At 44.2% G+C, this 15,297-nt stretch overlaps 1 protein-coding gene and 1 non-coding gene across 3 annotated transcripts in view; one reads left to right on the plus strand and one right to left on the minus strand.

The window, feature by feature from the left end:
- The window catches only part of pxdn (peroxidasin), a 40,240-nt gene that overhangs the window by 4,991 nt on the left and 19,952 nt on the right, over window positions 1-15,297 (minus strand). For both annotated transcript variants that reach the window (XM_028395404.1, XM_028395403.1), the window contains 13 exons: window positions 13,671-13,788; window positions 12,512-12,681; window positions 11,701-11,973; window positions 11,243-11,518; window positions 10,008-10,120; window positions 9,723-9,879; window positions 8,830-8,938; window positions 7,560-7,717; window positions 4,330-5,336; window positions 3,751-4,247; window positions 3,467-3,601; window positions 3,116-3,324; window positions 628-739 (listed from right to left, as the gene is read on the minus strand). In XM_028395404.1, the coding sequence (XP_028251205.1) occupies window positions 628-739; window positions 3,116-3,324; window positions 3,467-3,601; window positions 3,751-4,247; window positions 4,330-5,336; window positions 7,560-7,717; window positions 8,830-8,938; window positions 9,723-9,879; window positions 10,008-10,120; window positions 11,243-11,518; window positions 11,701-11,973; window positions 12,512-12,681; window positions 13,671-13,788 (3,334 nt within the window). The remainder of the gene's footprint in view (window positions 1-627; window positions 740-3,115; window positions 3,325-3,466; window positions 3,602-3,750; window positions 4,248-4,329; window positions 5,337-7,559; window positions 7,718-8,829; window positions 8,939-9,722; window positions 9,880-10,007; window positions 10,121-11,242; window positions 11,519-11,700; window positions 11,974-12,511; window positions 12,682-13,670; window positions 13,789-15,297) is intronic.
- Window positions 13,328-13,421, plus strand: trnai-uau (transfer RNA isoleucine (anticodon UAU)). The gene is made up of 2 exons: window positions 13,328-13,365; window positions 13,386-13,421. It is a non-coding gene; the product is annotated as a tRNA-Ile (tRNA).

Genomic DNA, 15,297 nt, shown 5'->3' on the forward strand with positions numbered 1-15,297 from the left:
GGAAAACACTGCATTCCTGCATAAGAACCTCATGGTATCTGTGAATCATGGTGGTGGTAGTGTCATGGTTTGGGGCTGATTCGCTGCGTCTGGGCGAGGACAGACTGGATGACTGAATTTTGAATCATACCAGTGAATTCTGAAGGAAAATGTCTGGCTGAGATAGTGGGTCGTGTAGTGCGTCTACAAAGAAATGGTTACAGAAGAACAAAGTTCCTGTTCTGAAAAGTCAAAATTCTAATCTAGTCTAAATGAGATGTTGTGGAAGGACCTGAAGCAAACAGTGCATGTGAGGCATCCAACCCACATCACAGAACTGAAGCTGTTCTGTACTGAAGAATGGGGTAAGATTCCTCTAAGCTGCTGTGGATGACTGATCAGCTCTCATTGGAAAGGTTTACTGCACAGAGATACTGAAAGCACAGCTTCACATACTTTTACACTCACACATACGCAAAACTGGATCATTGTCTTAAATAAATAAACGACCAAGTCTAATATTTCTATGTTATTCGTTTGATTTGGTTCTCTTTGTCTACTTTCAGGACTTGTGAGATTTTGGTCATATACATATCAAAAGCGCTGCAATTACAGAATGCAATTTTAGGACATAACATCTTGTACTACCTGTTTGCTGCGATGTCGCTGGCAGGTTTATCCTCTGCGTAGCTGTGCTCAGCTGATCTGCGCCCCCTAAAGTGGTACGACAGGGCGTTGAACTGGCCCTTGGTTCTGCAGTCTGGTGAGTCAAACACAATGCGAATTACTACAGTTCACCCAGGGCAAAAAAAAAAAGACAGACAATAATATTATTTCTTATTTATAGTGGTAGTACTTGATTGCTTTAAAACAATATTCACTTTTGGATTCAAACAGCTGAGGCCTCCTGCAATGCTCTGCACCCAGATCAAACACTAGTGCACAAAGAACCCTCCTCAGACCCAAGTACACTTCTGTGGTCAAAGAACATCAAGAGACAGACCCATAACAAACGTGAAGAAGGAATTAGAGGGACTGCATCTTTATCTAGCTGGCTGCTCATTGCTCTTTGATATATGAGATAACATTCTGTAAAATGCTGCTATCTAAACCCAACAAAACATCCCATCTCCTGCTGATAAATGAGAACAGAGATGCACGCACACACACACACACACACACACTAAAACTGTAAATCTAGCTGACAGATAACCAGGCTTCTCCCTCTGGCAGGATATTCTCTGTTTATTAGTTTTGCTCTTTTCTATGTACAGAGCAGTTTGTTAAAGAGTCACAAGCTGGGATAAAAGAAGAGTAATTAAGAGGCGCCGTGTGTTTCTTATTAACATGTTTTCTTTTTAAACTAGCTTGTTCTCCATCGACAATGAACCAATGAGGCGACCTCTTTTCACCGTAGTTCAGTCATTTCACTGGTAATACTGCTCTGAATAGCTTCACTCAATAAAAAATCCATATATCTCTAACAAGTATTTTATGGCATGAAACCTTCCACTGGTAGTCACAGAGCAACGTGTGTGATCAGGTAATGCTCGTCACGCGTCTTTATTAGTTATTTATGTTGGCACTGCTCCAAAAAAAGATGGACTTTGCATTATGGGTGTCTAGAAAATAGAAGGGTGAAATCAGCGATTCAAGGCCAGAGAAAAGTGAGAAACTTCACAGAGCAGCAGATTGTTGGTCAGAAGTAGAAATCCATAACCAGAATTGAGTATTTAACATAGAAATGTAAAACTCAAAAAAGCAATAGCATTTTAGCTTTTCCAACTCCCTTGTCCTAAAGCCAGTAGCCTTTTGAGTGTATTTTTGGTTAGCAGCCTCATATAACAGCTGTATATAAAATTTTGTCCAAAATGCTGATAAAGACTTTTTTTGTTTTATGTCTTAGCAATTTTTAACTAATGGCTAATTGAGACTAAAAACAGTGGGGCATGGCGGGTTTGAACTGTAGGTGCAGGAAGAGCAGTAAAGTGAAGTAAAGGCAGTGACAAGTAGGGCAGCTCCAGTGCTTGATGATTCTGATATTTAAATCGAGGAAAGACCAACCACAATACACCCCCACCTTATTCATATCATTAACAGCCTGTTTTGTTGCAAAATGTAAACATTTTATTAGACACTGCAGTCTCAGACAAACAAAACAAACAAAAGCCAAAGAGCATGACAAACTGCAACTCTTCCTGGACATGACCATTTCCTGTCGTGACCATTTCCGTTTCACAAAGTAATTCGTCCGCTATAACTGAAAGAAAGAGTGGGCGAATCAGCTGTCAGTATGTTCGCGTGCTTGCATGTGTGTGTCTGTGTGACCGAGAATGAGAGGGACAGTTGAGCGAAGTTGAACTATATATGGAACTATAGTTCTATTTTAAAATCATGTTTAAAAAAACACAGAATCAATTTGTGGAGGCAGGTGTTGTTCGTGTGGCATCCCGCCACGCATTGGTCTATGTATGGGAAATACTGATTGCTCATTCTTCTCTTAAAATAATCACAGCATGTCTCGCCGCCATTTTCTTATTTCACATCTCCACATAAACAATACAAGGCAAAAGATCCCTATAGGCCTGTTGGTTTATTGTAACAGCAGGGGTGCCTCTTCACTGATCTCCTTTCTTGCTCTGTCAGCTGCACCCACACATGGAATGTTTAAACATCAAGGACTTAACTCCAAATACCATGTCCTAACCTAAGTTTGTGCAATTAGCACATAAAAAATGGTTGTGTCATGAGCTTTCAGTGAACAAGAGGCAGTCCGCCACTGATCCAGCTGAGCGTTTCACAGAGTTCGACTTCTAACTTTATAATACACCAATTTCATCATAAGAAAAGAAAGTGACACAAATAGAGAGGGATCCTTTTGAAAAGGGGTGTTCTCCCTTCCTGTTTCTGCTCCTATTCCAACAGTGTGAGATCCGAGCTGTGCCAACGAGAGTGCTCAATAACCTTGTTCCCTTTAAAAGGGGTCCTGGAATCATTGGCACAGTAATTATTGCAAGCCGGACTGCCTTGAGGAAGATTTTAATCAGAGGGAAACAAAGGATGTTCTGGCTATATTTTTACAAAACAGCTCAGTTACAGAATCAGTATATACAGACAAGCTGCAGACTTCACTTACCTTCACAGCAGTCCTGCCACATGCGCAGGTCAATCTGAGGGATGTCATCGCAGCTGCTGTATCCGTGGGGCAGCTCTGCCACCCTGAACGCATCGTGCTGCACGCGTGTGATGTTGTCCCCGTTGTCACACAGCACCCGACTCAGAGAGGCCTGCTTCAGCTGGGTCAGCTGGGCAGGAGTGAACACGCCTGGGTTTTCATACCAGAACCTGTGTGAAGTGAAGTGAATGGAAAGAAAGAAATACCGTCTGAGGCTTAATACCCTTGAGGTATGTAAGATAAGCAGTAACAAGTATTGGCATTCTTTCATGTCATCAGGCAATGCTGAGATGTGTTATGATCTTGCTGTACCTGTCACCGTCCCGCAGGCGTTTGAACTGGTTTGTGAGAAGACACATGAGGGTGGGCCCCAGTCTGCTGCCAGGGACCAGGTCCTCAGCCATGAGGGCAGGGAACAGGTCAATGTTCAGAGGAGTGCCATACAGCCTGCCACAAGACATAACCAGGAGAAGCCCACTAAGTGACAAAACACGTGACACGAGTGGAGAACACCCCCCACACACGGCTGGCATAGCTCATATATTGCATCTCAAATCTCCTGTAAGACACAAACACATCACAGAGAGCATAATTACCTCTGTAGTTTCTCTCTGACGCTTGGATTTTTAATCTCATTCCTCAAGTCATCAAAGGTCTGGGCTGAGCTCAGGTTACAGAAAGTCCTGTAATCGTTATATGATGGTATGCCATGATCCCTTCCTCTCTGTATGTTCATGGCGGCTAGGTCCAGAGCCACAGCATGGGCCATTGAGAATAACCTCTCGGTCAGCTCTGTATTTAGAAGTTGTGTGGTAACACGCATTTTACCAGCGACAGCAAAGAGCCCACGGAGGATCGGGTCGATGCCACCCTCATTCACGATGCGGAATGGGGAGAAGAAGGCCCGGTGCAGGGATATGTGGCCTTGAGGGATAGGCTGGAAGTCCTCATCCAATCTGTAGAGTATTGGGTTGATGAGTGTGTGTCCGAAGCGGTAAGCAGCTGTGGCGAAGGAGTTGGAGATGCCGGCGTTGATGTTGGGATTGTAACCAGCGTATGGCCCCATCATCTTCATGCCTGCCTCACCTAGGATCTAAAAGAAAAAGACGATAAGAAGTGTTGTATTATCAACAGGTTATCTGATCATCACAGAAACAAAAGTTCATAGCTCCTACCTTTGGCAGCCAGTGACTGTAGGTGATGTGCTGCATCTGTGCGCCCACGATCTTCCTGGCCTCGTGGTAGATAGTGTCCCCGTCCCAGTGTGGGTTCAGTCTCAGTAGCTCTGTAGCAATGCGGTTGTGCTCCCTGAACCACACTGTGTGCATAGCAGTCAAACCTAGCTGCTCATTGGAGCGGTGGTCTCCGGCCAAGAAACATGGAATCGGGCTCTCGTTCTCGTCCCTCATGCACTCAGTGGGAGGTCCAGGGGAAAACGGCATCAGTGGCTTCCCTGTTCGCTGTATGATACCTTGGCGCAGCAGACCCCTTTGGCTGGCCAAATCTCGGATTTGCTCAGATTCATGTCGCGAGCTGCCGTAGACATTTGAAGCATCAATGTAAGAGGTCAGTTGGTTGAGTTGCTCTCTTGGGTATACACTGTTCATGAGCAGAGATGTCATCCCGCTGCCGCAGACAGGGCTGGACCGCACAAAGAACATACAGCGGCCGCCGCTTCGCAGCTGCCGTGGGTCATTCGGTGGGAACATGATGGGGAAGCATGGAGGGTCATTGGTGCAGACTTCAGAGCACTGCTGGCCATCTGAAAAACGTGACTGGCTCAGGGCTGCTACTGTTAAGTCCAAGTCGTGGTCTAGGAATTGACCCCACTGCATCAGCATGTGAGTGTAGCGGTCATCGGGAGTGATGGCCTCGGTTCCCATCATTGTGGTAGACACCAGCCTTGGCAGCGGCAGCCTATACCCGTTATGCAGCCGCTCTGTGGTTCCTCTTGGCAGGTTAAAACCATTGTCATAGACGGGTTTGAGGAGCCGCTCAAAAGCGGTGTGGGAGGCGCCCCACATGGCGTGCTGCAGATTGTTGCAGGTGCCATCGTGGGTGCGGTACTTTTGGTGAAAGCAAATGTCGGAGCAGTTGTTGATGCGGCGGTGGGCGGTGCAGCCAGATAGGTTGGCAATCATGTCGAGAAAGCGGGGGGAGACCAGGTCATTGTAACGGAATGCTGTGGAAAAGCAACATACTGTAAGTGAAACAGCTTCATAGCATGGAAAAACATTAACACACTATAGGTCGAAAATTTTTTTTAAATTGTACGTGCAAATGTTTAAGTAGCACTTTTTCTAGTAAATGCAACATTTTTGCTTTTTGATTTTTTTTCTCATAGTTTTTTGTGATTTGAGTTTATCCAGCACTGTGTGTTGTTACCTAATAATTTTAAGACTTTTAAGTTAGACGTACTGTATTGATCCTGCAGAGGGAAATTGTTATATTATAGTTTCAAGTTAGGTGTGCATTTATTTAAAATCCTTCACACCAATCCACTGTGTTAGACCATCTGCATTAGAGTATAGAGCAAGCTTGTGTCTGTCCCTATGATTCCTACACATGTATTTTAATAGTAGCAGTCATTCAGTGCTGCAGTGGAAAGAACCTCGTGTCCTGAGGGTACAGGTCGCAGTATGTCGCAAACATGCCCTGACTCGCTCTGATATGTGAGAGCTCCTTTCTAAGAGCGCCATGTGCTGCATGTGTGTCTGTGGTGCTTTGGCTGTGTGTCGTTATGCATGAGTGTTAAGTGTATGTGGCCAACCTCAATTAAAGTTGGGTGAGACTTCCTGTTTAAATGGTACCGCCAGCCCCCCGCCACACGTAAAAACCAGCACACCAATATTGGTCTATGAGTGTGTATGTCTGTGTTGCCCTCATAGGTGGCACAATAAAAACTGAAATGTATGTGTTAGCTTGGTTGAGGGTGAGACACTTGGTTGTTGGCATAAGTAATGAAAAGACTCCCTCTCTGTGACCTCCCTATCTTTCTTTTTTATCACCTATAACTTTTACCTAAATCTCACTTCGCTTCCTTTTTTCACAAATCAAATCAAAATGATTTGATTCAGAATTAAAAGCACCACATACTGTATGACATCATGTATAATTACAGACTCTGTCCACACCTCGCTGGTGACCTTTGTGCTGTTAAATTTAACCTTCCATTACAACGACTTCTTTCATGCACTGTAAAGTCAGAAATCCACTTTCCTTCCATGGGCCGCTGGACATTTTTTCCTATGTGTATATGAAAGCACATACAGTCAGATGCTAATGCACATAAACATTCAAGTCAACCCATGCTCTCCCCACACGCAGGCATAATTGAGACAATCTGTACGCCAACACAAACCATCTTGAAATTTGTCCTTGGCTGCACAGCCATTAGGTTGTATGTAGGTTAAGTGTTATGCGGTGTGACACAGGACTAATAAAACTGTTTACAGGCTTCTTGTCAACTGCTCCATGATTACGTCTGCATCCCTCAGGTCACGCCGAAGAGAAAATGACATGCAGATGGAGGACATGTACACAGCCAACTGTTCGCTCACAGTAATTCATAGAGGGAATTGAATTACTGGCTTCACAAGATTTTGCTTACGAAACTGGATGTCTGAATGCAGACAGTAAGCTTTGGTATGAGGCTTTGTACAGTACATTCAGTTATTACTAAGAAGGCAAGTTCGGTTGCCTTTTGCTTTGGATGGGAGCCTCAGAGCATCCGTAGATTCAAATAGTAAGGGGCTCTGGGGAAAAAAGATTGGGAATCACTGGTTTATGGTGCAAAAGCAAGAACTCATCTGATTGGTTGTAATAGATACAGGTACACATGTGATTGTCCCAAACTCTTTCAAAAGGTAAACATATATTCTGTATATAGACAGTGTATATACCTGACAAACTGATGTCACCCATATGTTTCTGAAGAGTTGCTTCTGGTTGCCATTTTGGCAGCATCACAGTCTGCCTAAACTCATGGTTAATACAAATACAGCCACAGAGCATGAGTGGAGCTGAGGTCAGCAGGCAAGTGTGGAAGCAGGAAGCTTGCACTGTTTGTGCAGCTTTATTTACAGTCTTTTGATGTGTCAGGTGGTTTGAACCATTACAGGAAACAGTTTAGAAAGGACAGGCACTTTTAAAATAATGGCAAAATCTATCACAAACAAAAAAGGAAACACAGCTGTCCTCACACCTGACAAATCCTCACAACTATCAGTGCTTCCCCACAGAATGCTCCAAACCATTGGAAACCATAAAACATGGTTTATAAACAAGTCCACAGCTCGGAACTTGGCAAATGGATTTTTATGATCTGACAAGAATTCCGCCACCTCATATAGATAGTGTCAGATATAACCATGTGGTATGATTGTTTGTTTGTTTTTAGCCTCACCGGTGCCGTTGGTGTCAACAGTTAGACCCTGGTTGACATGACTCTGGATTAGCAGCAGAGTCTGCTCAAAGATCTCCCCAGCGCGCGCCTGCTCCACCGTGTAGGGGTCGCGTGGATAACGGAAGAGCGCTAGCAGCTCTCCTGGGGTACGAGGCTGACTGGAGGGATGAGGGATAGAGAGACGGCAGTGTTGAGAGAGACCGTGGAGGACAGTGATTGGAAAACAGCAGAAAAGTATGGGGGGAAGAAGGACAGAAGGCAACAAATTAAAATAAGGCAGAGAACGTTCAAATTACATTTATGAATAACATTTTTCTTTTTTCTTATTTACTGGCAATTTCCAGAAGAGTTCAAAGGAGTAGCTCAAAACATGGACAAACGTCTGAGTCGTTTCAGATGTTCACATTGATTCTGAGTCTGTGTGCACAACTCTAGGATGTAGCTGCTTCCCTGCTTATTTTTCAGCCCTGCCAAAGTTGGACTGGGTGTAGAGCCAGAGTTGTTCCACCCAATCACAAGTAAAAAATGTCCCCCTTTCCATGCACATTTAGATGACAGTATAAGCCTGAAAACACACAGCTAAATCTTACTGAATATCTTAATGTTAATAAAGCTAAATTTGGCAAATGTTATTACTGTAGAGTGTTACATGAATTCTTTGTGTGATTTGTCTTCCTCCTGCAGCTAACAACAGTAACATTAAGCGTTAAGCCAGGAGAGCCAAAGCCAAGACCTATTAAAAGGTGCGTTCACAGTGCTGGGGAAAATCTGGCAACACCCTTTGAACAGCTGCTACCATCAGCAAACAACACTCAGTGTCTGAGAGAGCAGCAGCACAGAGAACGTGTTTTATGGTCTGACTAACAAACGGTACTATATCTTCATTGTTTCCAAATGATCAAAGACAGTGGTGCCATCAGCCAAAGGAGGAGGCTGCCTCTCATTCTGTGATTGTCATTAAAGTGAACAGGAAATCCCCTCATCTCAACTGAGGTTACCGCTGTGTGTGTCTGTTTCTCTCTGTCGTATGTGCTTGCATGTGTGGGCAGAGTGTGTGCATGCCAAGAAAAGCACAACTGCTAACCACATCATTCAACAGGATGGACGCCCATACTGAAAGCTTTCAGTGATAAAATACGGTATTACCTTTATCATCGCTATTCAACATATGAAATAACACAGTAAAGCACAGCAAAGTCAAGCTAAAACAAGGTGGTCCAAAGATATATATAAGACACCATTATGGAGTGTGTGTTCTCTCATATCCTACCCATCAAAGAGCCGTCTCCTGGTGGACTCAATGGCCCTGTCTACATTACGGATGGCCTGCTCTATGGACGTGCTCACGAAGGGGTCCCCCTCCCTGCTGACTGCGGGTACTGACAGACAGACAGACAACACATTAGAGCTGAGTCAAACAAAAAATAACCATAAGTTAAAAACTATATTTTATAAATAAAGAGTGGGTTAAGGTGTCCTTTATTTTCAGGCAAATCCTCTAATCCTCAGAGTTTTTTACTGCAATATAAAGGCCTAAAAGAATAAAAACTGGAATCATTACATACAACAGTGCATTGCACATCAAACAGAGAAAGGCTGCAGTCATAAGATGTTACGCTCAGATTTGGTCATAATTTGGTCACACAATGCATTCACTGCACTGACTATTAGAAAGTTCAAAATCTGATTATTTTTGCTGTTTTTACAGCTTATGGCTGGCTGGTCGGTGGATAAGAAGACTTCAGAGCTTCAGCTTCCCTCTTACAGTTTGACTGAACACATTTCTGGCACACTCCTTCACCTTAGTGTGCCACTGAAAACAGTAAGACTGTGACGTGAGGACTAGAAGTCCAATAACAACTAAAGCACACTGATATGGTTTATGGTTCAGCAGCAGAGTGCTGCGGTCTGACCTCAGAAATCTCAGCAGGAAACACATACACATGGGGAAGAGCTGAGAGGAATCCGATAGCTTTGCAGCAGAGTGTGACTAAGTTACTGACTGGCTTGGACAAGGAACATCAATAGAAAGCTTCTCATGCTGTGACTGTGCAAAAAATGTTTACCGAGTTTACACCATATTACACCTCATTCATCCTTACACACATCTCTCTGACATGACATTTGAATACTTGTAAGCTGTTACTTTCGACTCTTTCCTACCTGTGACGGTGAGTACCATGCTGGCGACCTGGTACCCGATGGGATTGCGGGCAAAACACTCGTAGCGCCCAGCGTCGGCGGTACCCACATCCTTCACCTCTAGGTACCCCTCAGAACTGATGTGGAACTTACCACTTTCTGTCACCTGTACACCATCCTGTTGGAGAGAGAAGGTGGAGCGCACAATGCTAGTAGGAGCCTCAGCACCTGATACTTGAAGTACTAACCCTAACACCTCAGTGGTGATGAGGTTGACAGACACCTACGGAAGCTTCAGCGTCTAACCTTGTTCCATGTGATCACCGGCTGTGGCTGTCCCTGAGCACTGCAGGGAATCTGTACATCCTGGCCGGACTCCACCGTCAGGTCCCTTGGAGCATTTGTGAAAACAGGCGTTACTGAATGAGTTAAAACATACACACATGTTAATGATTATGCACCAGTGCTCATAGTACAGTACAAGTAAATGCATGTAAATACATGTTGCAAACAATCAACTCTGAGACTTTGCATTTTGCCGCCCTGCATGTACTCACAGAACATACACACACATCACAGTCTTTGTGTTACACTCATGTTGCTATTTTTCTTTTCTCTATCACAGAGCTATAAGATATGTGGTATGTATGCACATGTACATACTGTCTTTTCTGGTTGTGTTAATTTAAAAGTGTGTGTGGTGTACAAAGCCTGACTGGGTAAACAATAATTGACAAGCACACATTGTTAAGGTCTTTGTGTTACACTGAGAATTGGACCTCCTCCCCCATGGTTCCCATGCATCATGATTGCACCAGAGGGCTTTGGGGAAAATCCCACAATTTCAGACATGGGGTGGCAGGTAGTTCCATAGTGGTGTAGCTTAAATGGACTTTCTTAAAACAATGGATTCAGCATTGAAGCTGCAGAAAATGTCAACAAAGAAAAACGGATTAGGAAACTGAGATTTCTGTGGAGTAGAGGTACACTAAATATCCACACTGGAAACCTCATAATCACATGCCCCTCTCACTTTCTCCTCATGTGTTTCTCTTAGACAGACTTATCCCCTGCCACCGTGGACGTGGGCTTACACAGTACTTTTAAAAGTGTGCAGCCATTATGCAACATGTACTTTGAGCCATGTTAACAGTCATTACTATATGGAAAAACATGGTGTCATCTCAGGATTACAGACTGCCATGCTTTCCTGTTCTTAGCCAGGCCTGTAATTTGACACACACTCAAACCTTTCTATACTTGTAAGGACACTTGTAGACATAAAGCATTCCATAGCCCCTAACATTAACCTAATTCTAACCCTAAAATTAAGCCTTGCACCTTAAATTGCTCCTTAAAGTTGACCGGAAAACATCATACTGTAGGTCTTTCAGAGTTTACATGCACGGTAACAATTTAATAGCATGAGCAAACAACAAATTAGCTGTACTGCTCTCTAACCCTACACAAAAAGGCACTGTTCTAAGAGGACTAATGATGCAGGTCTGCTACTTTTATCTACACTGAAGCGTCACCCTCACCTCTCTGCTGGATGCTGAGCTGCACAGCGGTTCGCACTATCCCCACTGGGCTGACTGCCTGGCACTCGTACTGGCCCTCGTCATGAGCTGCCACCCGAGTGATGCGGAGTGTACCGGAGGACAGCACTACGTGGCGACGGTCCAGAGGTAAGGGGCTGCCACCGCGTGTCCAGGCAATCACTGGCTGCGGGTAGCCGCTTGCCTCACAGGGGAAGTCCACAGTATCACCTTCCAGGACTGACTGGTCCTGTGGCGTGACGGTGAGCTGTGGGGTTGCTGTGGGCAGAAGGTAAAATAATGTCAGAAATTTTTATAGAAAATATAAAAGAAAAATGTGAATAAGTATTCAAGTGTTCTATAATTGTAGCTAACACTGAGCCCACACCGAGTTAAAATGTTCAAAACCCCAGAGAGTGCCTGGAGTTCAGCGAGTTATAAGTCCTTAATAAAACACTAACCTTGTACAATAATAAAAGCTGTAGCATGTATGGTATCGACATTATTGGAGGCAAAACATGTGTATTGTCCTCCATCTTCCTGGACCACATTCTGGATGTAAAGCCCTCCTGAGGGAGTGATGGTGATGCGTGCATCATTGGGCAGGGGTGTCCGGTCGCCTTTTGTCCATGACACTCTGGGCTGTGGCTGGCCTGTGGCGCTACACTCCAAGGTCACACTCTCTCCTACCAGGACCTCCGTGTTCTGGGGTTGGATCACAAAACTTGGTCGTGCTGGATGAGGAGAACACAGGATTCAGGTTACAATAATTGGGTGATTACTCATTGTAATTTGTAGGGTATGAAGATCATCTTTGCGAAATAATATATCCGGCTAAGTTGTTACCCATATTTGGGCAGCGATTACACTAGAGTCAGAGAAAATATGTACATAGTGAGGGACCTGAAGTTTACAATAAAAAAAATAAATCAACAAAGGCACAGGAAATGCACAACATCTGCTCTCAGACTAGTGATGACCCTTGGGTGATATAGAGACAACCATGCTACTCTCCCCTAGCGGCAGTTATTATCACTATGACGGATTGATGAGCATGCTCTGCTTAAGACAGGGAACACAGTGTACTTGTATGTGTCATTGGAAGTTTACATGAAAGCCACTAGGCTCTGCTCACAGCTCAGTGGGACGTCCCAGTTATTTGACCTGCTGAACTCTCAGTGCCTCTCACAATGCTGAGACCTTGCTCTAGCCTCCTCTGTCACCCTTTAAATGATACAACTCACTCTCTGAACACTGACAGCAGTCACTTACAGGGTGCTCCAAAATATCGCAGTGTGACCTGTGAAGTCTTCACCTCCCCAGCCACGTTTTTGGCCATGCACTGGTACACTCCCTGGTCTGTCTCCCGGGTGTCTTGGATCATCAGTGTGCCATCTTCCAGTAGGTTCAGACGGCTGTCGTCACGCATGTTTAGAGCATTGCTGCAGAGAGTGCACATGGATAGTATGTATAAATAACAAAGCTGATGCTAACCTCAATAGCCCTTGAAGAAATTAGAAAACCACCATGGTAAATCTATTGGTTATTTAAGGGGGGGGGCTTTAACACCTTTAAGGCTCTTTCACACAGCTTGCTGGATGCAGGGTTGTTCTGTGTGAAAGGCACATAGGCAGAGTGACACAGCTTTATGTGATGCCTCTATTGTGCCTTTGAGTCAGCAGCAGAAGTAGGAATTGACCACTGTGTGAAAGGCTGGTGTTTTGGAATGCTCCATAGAAAGCAACAGACAGAAATTGTTTAACACGGACACGGATGTGAGATACAAGGAAAAAAAAAGTTTGTTAGCCAGTGGGGGCTCTTTGCAGTTGCTTTCCTTGCCTACCAGGTGTGTATGTGACTGCTGTGGAAACGTGACAAACAACATCTTACCAATATGTGATAACCAAACAACTTTGCCACTAAACTTTACTAGATCCCTGGGAATTCACCACACAAATTTGAAGACCAGATTGTCACAAGAAGAAAAAATGCTGCTAAATTCTGTAAAGGCAACATTACACACACTTTGTATAAGGAACAAGGAAATGCAGTCTTGGCGGAAGCAAAACAAGACAAACAAACAGCAAAGCTCCAGTGGCGCAATCGGTCAGCGCGTGGTACTTATAAGACAGTAACCTGCAGAGAGATGCCGAGGTTGTGAGTTCGAGCCTCACCTGGAGCAGTAAAGTTTTCGACTTAATATTAATTAACTCAGTATGTGGGTCTGCAAGCAGGAAAATGAATATTGATACATTAACTAGGGTGATACTTCCACTATTCCAAAATACATCATTGCTGGTTACACAATTCACTAGAGTATCTGGCTCAATCCTCGTAGTGACTGAATCTAACATCTCTCCCTAATAGCTCCACCTTATGTGACCACAATATATTGGGAGTGCACCAGATGTGTTAAAAGTGAGAATCTTACTTGTTCCTGAGCCAGATAATCTGTGGTTTAGGGTTGCCTTCAGCCCTGCAAGTGAAGTAGACAGTGTTTCCTGATGTAACATCGACATCCTGGGGCTCTGAGGTGATCCTAGGAACCTCTGGAGGAAAAATAAATAAATTAATCACAGAAGGAACAAAAAACATCCTGTAAAATAACGGGCATATATCTCTAGTCATGTAAATGTACACATGTATGGGATAAACATAGGTGCAGTTTAGATGAAAACATAAAAGACAGCTTATGATGCATCTGTCAATCTAGGCAGAGTCAGACTACTCACTTTATTTTTTGTCAAACGTGCATATTAAGACACACAGAGAAAAGGAACATGAGCAAAAACCTGCTGCCCCCTGAAGAACTGTAAAAGTTAACCTGTGCCCCAACACACAGACAAGCTCCAACACACCTGCCAACATGTGGCACACACACTCCCTGTGGGCTCTGTCCAAAACGCTAAGTGTACATATGGCAGACACATGTCAGCAACAATTCTCTTCACTCAGCTGACATGGAGAACAGCAGGTAAACCAAACACAAGGAATACTATCCCACCTCTTAACAATGAATAAATAGAACCAATGCCAAATGAGAAGGTGGTCTTGGCTTATAAGATACCACTTGTGCAGGGAGATGGCACTGTGTCTCAAGGAGGGTGACTGTTTTGACAGCTGCCTGACCTACTGTGCATTGTTCCACCCTGCTTACAGGGAGGGAGGTGCAGAATGGCTTCCACCATGTTTGTAAGGAGACACGCTATGGAGACAAGAGTGCGGGGGGATACACTGAGCAGGAATGGACAAGTTGGGGCCATCAAATTAGCTGCTGAGATTTAAATGTGGTTGAGTTGCAATCAGCTGCCAGCTAGTTTGTCTGCCTGGCTCAGACTGCAGCATTCAGTGGAAGCTGGAGGAACTTAGACAGTTGAATTTACTACTATAGGAGTTGACTGCCTGTTCAACACAGATCCAGACGCAAGCACACAGACAGTGGAATGTGAAGGTTTTTTACTATTGGTATGAGGTACAAAGTATTGATACACTATTGATTTACTTTTCCATTTTTAATCATGTGAAGACAAGAAGTGAAAATGCTTCATCAAGCCAAAAAACTTCAGCCCAAAACATTCAGATGCAAAGACTTGGGGTCCCTCCAATACACTACTTCACTAACACATCTAGTAGATGGACTGAACAGCTGCTGGGTTGATACTGGAGAGGCCAAATTCAAGGAGCCCCGCCTGACATTTCACCCAGACCAGAGACATAACCGGTGGTGTTTGAAGAGCGAAACAGCTGGGTGTCTGCAGAGCTCAGAAACAAAGAGAGGATACACCTGTGTGTGCATCTGTGTGTGGGGGTGTATGCCTGAGACAGGGTGACTAAGCATACCTGCTATGAGCAGGAAGGAAGGCTGGAGCTGTTGTTTTCTATGCATATCTTTGTAGGTGAATAGGAACATGGCAAACATACATGTTGCTAGGCAACAATGTGTTCATGACTGCCCAGATGTGTGTTCCTTTTAGTTTCAAATGTGTTTCTTTTAGTAAGTCCTCCTTTGTCCTGCCTATCTGATGATATTACAGCCCACTGCTAATACAATGAAAACA

This window comes from Parambassis ranga, chromosome 22 (genome assembly GCF_900634625.1).
Source record: "Parambassis ranga chromosome 22, fParRan2.1, whole genome shotgun sequence".
Lineage (NCBI taxonomy): Eukaryota > Metazoa > Chordata > Actinopteri > Ambassidae > Parambassis > Parambassis ranga.